This window comes from Puntigrus tetrazona, chromosome 10, assembly GCF_018831695.1.
Source record: "Puntigrus tetrazona isolate hp1 chromosome 10, ASM1883169v1, whole genome shotgun sequence".
NCBI classification, from domain to species: Eukaryota; Metazoa; Chordata; class Actinopteri; order Cypriniformes; family Cyprinidae; genus Puntigrus; species Puntigrus tetrazona.
Window position 1 is genome coordinate 5,498,226 of NC_056708.1, and position 10,573 is coordinate 5,508,798.

The window sequence follows — 10,573 nt, forward strand, 5'->3', positions numbered from 1 at the left end:
CAATTGTCAATTCAATCCAGAACTGCATGCACTTTTTTAATAAAGAGATTTGAATTTATTATCATTGGGGACATGAAAGCTAAAAGGTTGTTGACACTACTATTAGCACTTGAGTGAAATGTAAGCAGCATCTAGTTTGTCCTAAATCCACTTGTGTGCGATCTGAACTCTCCAGCTATGAGTGACATTGAATAATACGACTTTACTCTCACCACATGTGTTTCTCAAGAGGCAGTGGCGCTGATAAGCACATTGAAAAAAACAGAAGAAATGTCGAAACCTTCCCTCCCCTTCACCTGAAGGATCCCCTGGCAGGCGCCACCATTTCCAGTTAACAAAAGAAGGTGAAAGGTCTCCTTTAATAGGGATGGATTTCCAGGAAACGGTTGCCGTAAAGCATAAAGAAAGCGAAAGTTTTTGCAGCAGCGTATAAAAGGCGTGCAAGCAGCGGTGAGGCAAATATCTGCTGAGCACAGGTGAACGAACACACACGGAAGGACAAAATGATGTTCTCTAACAGACTTCTCTTATGGACAGGTGCTCTGCTCATATTGAGCGTCAGTCTATGGAGCTGCACTACAGGTGAGTGTACATTTAGCTATATCTTTCTGCCAAGAGGTTTAAACAAATCTGTATTAACATGGATTTGGATTTTTTTTACAAAATGCATACACTTTACTTTTACTTTGCTTTCTGTAAATATGATCTCTTTTTTTGTTCCTAATTTTTTTTTAGGTGAGATGTTGCTAATGGTTAACATCCTGTGCAATGTTTAACTTTTACAGCTCAGAACGATGGTGCAGCGGATTGTTGTTTAACCACCAGTGACCGGCGAATCCCGAAGAAGGTGGTGACGTCCTTCATCGTTCAGACCGGCGATGGAGCCTGCAGAATTCCTGCCACTATGTAAGCCGCATTACACGCATTTCAAAATGACTCCAAAGTGCTGCAGACTTCAAGGTGTGTTTGGGTTTGCATATTTTAATATGAATGATATTCCGCAGATTTGTCACAAAGAAGGGCTTGAAGCTCTGTGCACCGTTTCCGAGTGAGAGTAACTGGGTGAGCAAACTGATCGACTATATACTAGCAGGACCTGTATCCAAACCTAGAGGTAAGTGTTTGGAAGTATTTCTGCAAGTATTAGCACTTCAAAAATATAAAAATGCACATGCATTCTAATGCATAACATAAGGTAATATTTAGAATACAGCATCTAGCAAAACTTCAAACATAGCATGACATTTACGCCGTAATATTTAGAAAAGATAATGCAGCAACATTATAATATAGCAGAACAAATGTTTAGAAAATATTCTAATGTTTAGAAAATAATCAACAACACAAAAATTAGAGCAACGTAACGTAAAGTAAAATAACATTTAGAACAACTTACTTTCACACTTAAAACACAGTATAAAAAAATTGAACATAACATTTACAACACGCAATTTAAAAATAGCATTTATAACATAACATATAACACAACATAACAACATGATATAATATTTAGGTATCAGCATAACGTTACAAGACTGCATAACACAACATTACATAAACACATAATGTAACATTTGTGACACTTATAATAAAATAACGTTTAGAAGACGTTTAGAACACAGCGTAACATTCGAAACATGACATAAAACAACAAATCGCGTAAAATAACATCAACCAAAAATAACGCGAAACTACATTTATAACATGGCATTCTTTTTCCTACAGGAAAGAAGCATAGACAACAGTAAATGCCACCATGGCAGATCGTGCAGGTCCTGCCTGCTCTCACTTTACACGCGTGAACGGGACTGGTCCTGGAACAGATACAACCTGATATTACTTACCCTTAATAGTAAACGCTCATTCTCAGGTTTGCTACGTGAGCACTCTAGTGGAGCAGGTCAAGTGTGAATCGTACCGTCGTAACAATAAGCTTTACAAGATATGAACCGTTTTTGAAATGTGAACCCTTCCCCAACTGCACTACATGAAGAGATTTTAAGCTAACTAGTTTCTCGTTTCCATCACTTGTTGCTGAGTTTGTATTCTGTCTGCTTTTGCAAAATGAACGTGTCTCCTGAGCCACTGAAAAAAAAGTTAGTTTTCTATTTTTTTACTTTGTATTTTAGAATATAAATAAAAGCTTTTACGTTTGAAATATGACATCTGCGCCCTTATTGTTCTATATTTTATGCTAATTTTGTTGTGATTGTTAAGAGGTCCTGACTTACACATCTAAAATAACACTCAGCATAAACATCAGGAGATCTTAAGCAGCTGAATTGACCTTTAAAATTCCTATTTGTGTAGGAAGCATTTAACCTCTAGACTATAATCAAAGGGTATTCCAGCCTTATCTATAATCTCTGAGTAGTGCCGCAATTGATTATATAATAGTTCTTAATAATACACCACACGCTTAAGCAGCCTAAACTGCAATATGAACACTCCCCCTACAGGAAAACATGTTGAAACTTACACGCAACATATTGTACGAGCCCATAAAAACGGCAACATTGAAATGATTAAGACTGTTCTGTTGTGAATATAAAGTCATATCAGCTCTATGCATGTGGCAGGTCAATACCGACTGTATTTCGTAATGCTGTCATCTCATCAGCTGGGCGGTAATCCAGACCGTTGCTCTCAGCTGTGAGATGAAAGTGCAGTTAATTCAAGTTTTCTGAAGGATTAGGAGTAAGTTTTAGCCCACAGACAGCAGCACTGTTCACACGAACACATACAAAATGTTCACGAAAATACCCATAAACCCACAATCCAGATGCCCCAGAATTCTTTGCAGCCCTCCAGCATAGAATGCACCGATCACTGAAGTGAAAGATTACAGCAATCTGCCGAGAGCCAAACATGAGAAAGAAATATGACTAGATAGATAGATAAAATATCACTATCGGTCATTAAATGTTAAAACTGATCTGATGTTTTCATATGCTAAAATGACTCCAAACTCAATGTGTCTGCCGCAGCATCTTCTACTTTATCGTCTTTCTTCTTTTTCTTTTCTATTTCCTGTGAAGGCATCCATTCACCAGGTTTCTATGAAATATTAACACGTTGCTTGCGAAGGTGGCTCACCTCGGGAACACAATTTAGCTTCTCGTTTTAAGATCACGTCCGGTGGAAAACATAGTATAGTGAAAACACTGACCTAAGGTTAGCTGGCTTGAGTCAAAAACTGTCTTTTTTTTTGGTTTGTAACATGTCAAGTGTTGCTCTGAGAAGACGTTAGATCAAACTCAGAGGTGGATGCATTCCAAACCGACAGAAATCCAAGCAAAGAAAAGCAGAGGCTCTTCAACCGTTCAAGCTTATACTGCTGAAACTATCGCATGCAGTTTGCGAGTAAGTATTTATATATTTTGAAAGTATATTGTTTCTGTAATAAGTCCTGTTTTTAAAAGTATGTTAAAGTGTACTTTTCACAAGGGCATACTTGTAGTGCTTAGTATAAGTAAGCGGATTGGGATTCAGCCCAGGTCTCTGGACCAGTGTGCTGCATTAGTACACATGTAAGGGGGTCCAGGAGCTGTACTGAATGATCTGACCCCACAGGCTTCATCCATTAGCTCTAATGTGCTTCGCTAGTCCATTTAGCCTGCTAACCCCCACCCCCACACTCCCTCTATCTCTCTCTCTCTCTCTCTCTCTCTCTCTCTCTCTCTCCGATCATTCCCTTGCTCCATCAGACTTTTCCTCCAGGATACAGAAAGAGAAAGCAGAGACCGACTCTTTTATTCTCTCCCAGGTCTGCTGGGCGCTGAGCAATTCTGAGCCTGGAAGACTAAAAGAGTGGGAGAAAGAGAAAAGACAGAAACAAAGAGAGATTCTGAGAGGATGTTTGAGGAGTCTTGACTTGACTCAAAAAAAGGAATGAAAGGACAGAAGAAAAAGACTGGGAAAAAATAGAATACAGAGGCTGTTTAAAAGGCAGGGAAGTCAGAGTCAGTCCTTACAGATCTTAAAGAAAAGGATCACTATCTATCTATCTATCTATCTATCTATCTATCTATCTATCTATCTATCTATCTATCTATCTATCTATCTATCTATCTATCTATCTATCTATCTATCTATCTATCTATCTGTCATGCTAGCAACATGCGAGTACCATGCTAATCATGCCAGCAATATGCTAGTAACAGGCTAAAAACATGTTATCAGCATCCATCTAATCTAATTTTTCAGGTTTCAAAGGTTAGGTTTCTCAAGGAAAACTATCGTTTGTAGAACTATTTGTTCTAGCATTTTCTTTAGTTTTGGATGTTAGTGCAAGTAAAATATATATAAAAATATATGGTGGTGGTGGCAAAAATTGTTAGAACACCGGACATATTTTTTATTTTTTTACCTCTAGAACATGATTTAATCTGTACTGTTTACTGAAGTACTGTTTTATTCACCTTAATATTAGGCCTATCCACCTTTTGCACAGCAAGTACAGCCGCACATCTATCCGGCATACTGACAATATATTTCTTCAGAACCTTAACACTAATGTTATTCCAAAATCAAGCCAAATGCTTCAAGTTCCAAGTTTCAACATGCCCCAAATTTGCTTGATAGGGGTGAGGTGTATAAAAAAGTAACAAATGCAATGGCTTTTCACATTGTAAGAATTTAAAGGGGGAAAAAGGGTTCATTAATATTTACATACGTTACACAGGTCTCTGCATGGGACCCATCATATGAAGGTCAATCTCAACAGAACCGGAGGGATATTCTAACATTCATGAATAGCTATAGATAGATACATATCTGACATCTCTGGCAAAGGTGTCACATTTCCTGTGACTTCCCTTGAGAATGTATTACGTGCAACCAACAGGCATGCCATAAATGAGATTTTCTTTTACATGGCCTATCAATTTACACTATCCCAAGGCTATAATAGGCTTATAATCGATCTGGCAGTGATCAGTCATTCTTTTATTAATACAGAATCGATACCTTTGATTAGCACTACCTTTATAAATAAACACCAGCTGGCCTTAACAAAGAACAAAAACATCTATGTAGAGAATATTTTTAACCCCTGTTGATGAGACATCACCAGAATAGGACAGGGCAGTCAGAACAATCAATGTATGTTGTAGTTCTGGCTTACTGACCCCGTTCATCAGACAGATGTGTCACAGGAGGACCATGAGTGGGGTCTCCCCTACCGTGCCTCTTAATGACAAATCTATTCACAGGCCAATTACGACCTTCCTCCTCCGCATTCGCTCACCATGTACTATTCTGCTCATTGGATGCAAGCCGAACAGCCGTACTAAAAGAGCAATGAGCCTTCTCTGATATTTTCTCTGTAATTATGATAATAGTCCATGTTGAAAGAGCAACAATTGGCTCATATCGCCAAATGCAAAGGTCCGTAGTTATTGCTAGTGCATCATGCCGAGCTCTCAGAGGATGTTCGAAGGAACAATGCTCCTAAAAATGACATTTTGTCATCATTTGCTCTCCCTCATGTCATGTGCGCGGCTTTCAAAATGTGTCATTTTTAAGAAAATTCTGGCAAGCCTTTTCCGATTGAGGTGCGTGAGGACTGATATGTGACCCTGAAGCACAAAACCCATCATAAGTAGAACAAGTATATTTGTAACAATAGCCAAAAATACATTATGTTCCAGGAAGATATTTATTACATTTTCTACCGTAAATATATAAAAAAGATATTTTTGATGAGTGATATGCATTACTAAGGATTTTATTTGGACTACTTTGAAGGTGATTTTCTCGATATTTTGTTGCAACTTCACATTCCAGATTATTTAATAATTTTCCAGTTTCAAAAAAATGTACACTTAAGATTGGTTTTGCGGTCTAGGGTCACATATGTCTAGCTTTAAATAATAAAAAGCGTCTTAAAACTGAACCATGTGACTTCATAAATGTCTTATGAGAAAGGACCAAATTTGTGCTTGTCATTTTAAAGGTTGGCGGCTTCATTCCTCATGCTCTTTTATTTTTTTCTTTTGAAATTAATCTTTTTGACAGAAATTCGTTTAGGTTTGGGTTTATTTAGGCGAGCTGTTCCTCTAAGGTTCTTTAATTGATGCATTTTTATTGATGGAAACTCTGCAGTCCCGTGACAATAGAATGGATTCTCTGATTGGCTACATCTCCTGTAATTCCCTTAAGTGCCGAGCAGATGTACATATACAACATCGCACTGCTGGACATTAGCCCTTATAAAAGCAAAGTGATGATGGTGGAAAGAACAAGAGTGTCTTTGCTTTGATTGATGGTGGAGTGAAAAACAAAGCAAGTTGCGTGAGTGGCTCCTGAAACTCTTTATCTGTCAGGTACCATTACACAAACTACTCAAAGCAGGGACAACCAGGATTGAGAAACTGAGAGGCTTTTTCCTGCTCTAGTTCGCTTCCTGAGAAAAGGACAAGAGATCAATAACGGCGGGAAATTTATGGCATCGTTTGAAGCTGGTGAGACTCTTGCTCGGCAGAGCAAGGAGACTGTGTGCTGTATTTCTGTGGATTGTACCTTAATGACTTTTTTCTCTTCCAAAGACCCGAATGCTCTGTTATTCTGGTGACCGTGCCAGAAAAATGTCCAAAAACATGTTTTGAAAGCTGATTATGGGATTTTTGCAGTAAGGAATGTTGGACAAAATTTCTCCCCTGAGTTAGTTAGATTTTTTTTTATGCTTTTAAATGTTTTGGCCAGAATTACAGTAAAGATTGTAGAATTTTTAAATAATTTGATGGTAAATAGTTTGATTTACTTTGGTGATAAAACGCTGAATTTATTTCAGTCTTCGGTGTTACACGATTCCTCAGAAATCATTCAGGAAACATTATTGGCAAACCTGTCAAAAGGGTAGCATTCACAAATGTAAGTTTTGATCAATTTAACGCGTCCTTGTGCAATAAAAGATTAATTTCCTCAAAAACCTTATTAACTCCAATCTTTTAAATGGCGAAAACCCAGATTTCATACAGCTGTGATAAAAGAGAAGGCATTATTTCTGTTGCGACACACTTAACTCCGCCCCAAAGTAAAATTCCACCGTAACTGTATTGCATAACATATTTTTGATTTCACTTAGACAGATTGCTTTATTGCGAATTGTGCCTCGTCAGGACACAGTGTGATACGATGAACGATTCAACCATTCAAACGAATTTGCACTCCCCTGCGGAAAAAGGTGACGTAACTCTCTATAATCTCCGAAGAAGCTTTGTATTTAACTTCCTCTCAGACGTTGTCTGGAAGAAAGAGGTTTTTAGGCAAGATATCAGCCTTCCGAGATCTAAATCAAGAAGCCCAAAATAAACTCACACATCTACAACAGCTGTCAAGCATTGAGACCTTTCTGCTGACAAAGAGTGACATTAAAACTTAAGTGCACCACCATGTATGGTGTTTTTTGAACCCCCGTTTTATTACGATACTCAGTATGCAAATTATGATGTGAAAAAAAAATGCTCATAGAGAGGTGGCTGTGCAGTAAAGAATTGCACTGTGACATTTCATATTTACTGACTGCACTTGTAGCTTCAGCACTGGGACAGTCAAAGCAAGGACGTTTCTGGTGTTAAAATCAAAGTGACCTGGTTTGGCTTGCAGTCATCTTAAAGGTGTGCACAGTGAATAGTAAATAGCTGGCCATTCTATTATCTGACAAAATCACATTGTTATTCACTGCTGTCTTGAACAGTTGCAGCAAGGAAAGGTTGAGCAAAGCAAATGGTAACCTGTTTCCTAAAACCAGTTCGAATAAATCAAATATGTGTTGTTTTTAACGATTACGGATTTGACAGGTAATCTTCTAGGGGTACATTTAAAACCAAGTGAAAATGCTGAATAGGTGCCAACAGTATATAGAGTCCAAAAACATCACGGTAATCCACAAATCAAGACTCCAGCCAATTAACATCCTGTGAAGTGACAGGATACATGCTTCAAACCATTGCTTCCGGCCAAAAAAGAAGTCCTTTATCCATATATATTTTGTATGTTGTGCATAATTCTCTTTATATCTGTCTTGTCTTGTTATCGTGTTGCACTCTAGAGTTTTTGTCACTAAAACAAATTCCTCGTATGTGCAAACATACCTGGCAATAAAGTGATTCTGATTCTGATTCGGATTCTGATAATACTGCTTCTTCAGTGCGACATCTCACATTAATCAGGTGTAAAATATGCGCAGCTAAATCGCAGTTTACAAGTGAAAACAGTTTAAAACGGTACTGAATAAATACGTCGGTGGATTTTGAGGACGACAGGGCATGGACTTTTCAATGGAGGAAGCTTTATTATGTATTATGGACTCATACTTTGAGCAGAAGCAATGGTTTAAAGTAAAAACATCTTGAGGTTGAATAAATTCGAATTTATTTTTCTTTTTTAGGGTAAACCACTTCTAAAATGCCAGTTGGAGTGTATTCAACTCAGTTAACCGGACTTGTAACCAGCGTTTGATAAAAACCTTAAATGCAAGTTTTCTTACATAACTAGTATTATATAACGGTACTATTGGAATATGTTTGAATAAGCATCGATTTACATGCATTATACATAAATATATATATTTCACAAATATATATATCCACATGAGCAGGTTAACACTGCAGGAATTCATAGAGAGAGACGTTTAAGAGAAAAGGTTGTCCTACTGCGAAGGACAAACAGATGGTGATCAATAATCATTCTTCAGGAAAAAAAGGTATGGCAGTAAAGCAAATATTCAAAGAAATAGGGAGAAAGAACTCCATAGCTCCTTTTATAGCTTGATTTCCAGAAATATAAACAGTATAATGAAAAACAATGCAATGATCCATGCTGATCATGGGGCAAACAAGCAGTTTTGCCTCTATTCAAAAGCACTGTGACATGAATAAGAAAACGATATGAAAGTTTTATTCTACTGAAGTATTTATAGAGTAAGGGTTGTTTGTTTTATTTTAGGCATATCCTTAGGGTGAGCTGTGCATTCAGTGGGCACAATCTGGCTCTGTCTTTAGACAGTGTGCATGCAGGCTTTACACGACATCTGGGGCATTGACTCTAGTTGGATAAGGGTTTTGGAGGGCCTTTTCTTTTGTCTGTTCAGGAAACGCCTCTAGGAATATTATTTCTTCGAAGCTCAGTTTCCTGTGCTTTTGTCAAACATTGGGCCAGTGATCCCAGCCAAGCCATGATTTCATCTATTGTGCGAAAGTGTGCTTAAATAGATGTTAAATAACTGTTAATCCATACAAATTAACAGTTAAAAAAAAGAGAAAGTAAAAAAAAATGATATTTCATAAATGTAGATGTTAAAAATCTTTTTTAACTGTTAATTTTTATGGAAAAACATCTTTCTAAAGAATCTGGGGAAAAACATGTTACCCCAGAAAAAGATTATTATTTCACATCTTCTGCAGAAATTTCATCAAGAGAAAATTTGTAAAGTTGTGTTTAGACATGATGCCAGACAGTGTTTCTCAATTTAATTTTTGTGTAAAACTAGTGCATGGACACTATTCACTATTTTTTTTTTGACAATAGTTTTTAACAGCAGATTTCAACCAAGAACTACATTACCCATGATTCTGCAGCAAAATCCAGCAATCAGAGAACTACTTCAATCTGCTGCTTTTTAGTTCCATAACAAAAAACACAAAGTCAATCTCCCTACCCTCAAAGTCTATACTATGTATTTTTTATAGTGTTTGTTGGGGGAGGAACCTATTAGTGCTCATAATTGGCTGCCATTTTTCTTAAAGGAGCTATAAGCATTTCCTCCTTCAATCTTTTATAAACTCAATAGCAGCACACCCAAGTCTCATTCATGAATAAGGCTAATGAATAATACATACAGTCATTCCAGCTGAAGTGCGCCGCAGTCCTCTGGCTTCTGGCTGATGTCTCACCATTTATTATATCTGTTGTTTCAGCAAGTCTCAAGTGCTAAGCGTGCCTGATTACCTCAATCACGGCTTCTTTGCATCCAGTGCCGTTCTAATATGCCGCTAAACCTCAATCCGCTCAGTGTTTTTCCAGCTTCCCGTCAGTTTGGCACAGTGAAGTATATGATGACTGCACTAGCATCGAGTCATCTCCGGGGACATCCGCTGCGTAGCCTAATTGTTGAGGATGTGCGGAGGTGGAAATGAGATCAGCTTAATTGTGTATTTTCCGCTCGTTTGGGCCGGTAGCGCAGCCGTGGTTTTCACCGTCAGGTATTTTTCCGCTTTTAAATGGAAAACAGAGGAAGTTTTTTCAGTGACCTTTTGAAAAGTGAGATTTATAATAGGACGGATATTTAATAACACATCATTATAGTTAGAGTGATGTATGTAGGTGTATATACAAAGGCATCGGTCAATATAAACTAAGTATAGCTGGGTAGTGGTGGTCTGTATTAGCTAAGTAGTCTAATAGGGTTGAAAGAAAGCTCTTGATATGAGTATTACAGATATGCTTTTAGCCAAACTAAGATAGGGATGTGTCTTACAGTAAACAGTCTGTGGTATTGACATCAGCTTATGATTGTTGATGTCTCTCCTCATTTCTTTTTCCTTGCTCCCTCCCTCGCTCTCCGTTTAAA

At 37.6% G+C, this 10,573-nt stretch overlaps 1 protein-coding gene across 1 annotated transcript; it reads left to right on the forward strand.

The window, feature by feature from the left end:
* Positions 1-421: 421 nt before the first annotated feature.
* On the forward strand, positions 422-2,163 carry ccl19b (chemokine (C-C motif) ligand 19b). Its single transcript, XM_043250000.1, has 4 exons — positions 422-582; positions 786-906; positions 1,005-1,114; positions 1,726-2,163. Exons 1-4 carry the CDS (start codon positions 504-506, stop codon positions 1,746-1,748), a joined length of 333 nt encoding a protein of 110 aa, XP_043105935.1. The 5' UTR covers positions 422-503; the 3' UTR covers positions 1,749-2,163.
* The last annotated feature ends 8,410 nt before the right edge of the window (positions 2,164-10,573 follow it).

Excerpts from the sequence above, each read along its gene's own strand:
- ccl19b (XM_043250000.1), top strand. The coding sequence starts at position 504 with ATGATGTTCTCTAACAGACTTCTCTTATGGACAGGTGCTCTGCTCATA. Across the intron at positions 583-785 it reads TCTATGGAGCTGCACTACAG|CTCAGAACGATGGTGCAGCG; the intron begins GTGAGTGTACAT and ends TAACTTTTACAG. Across the intron at positions 907-1,004 it reads TGCAGAATTCCTGCCACTAT|ATTTGTCACAAAGAAGGGCT; the intron begins GTAAGCCGCATT and ends GATATTCCGCAG.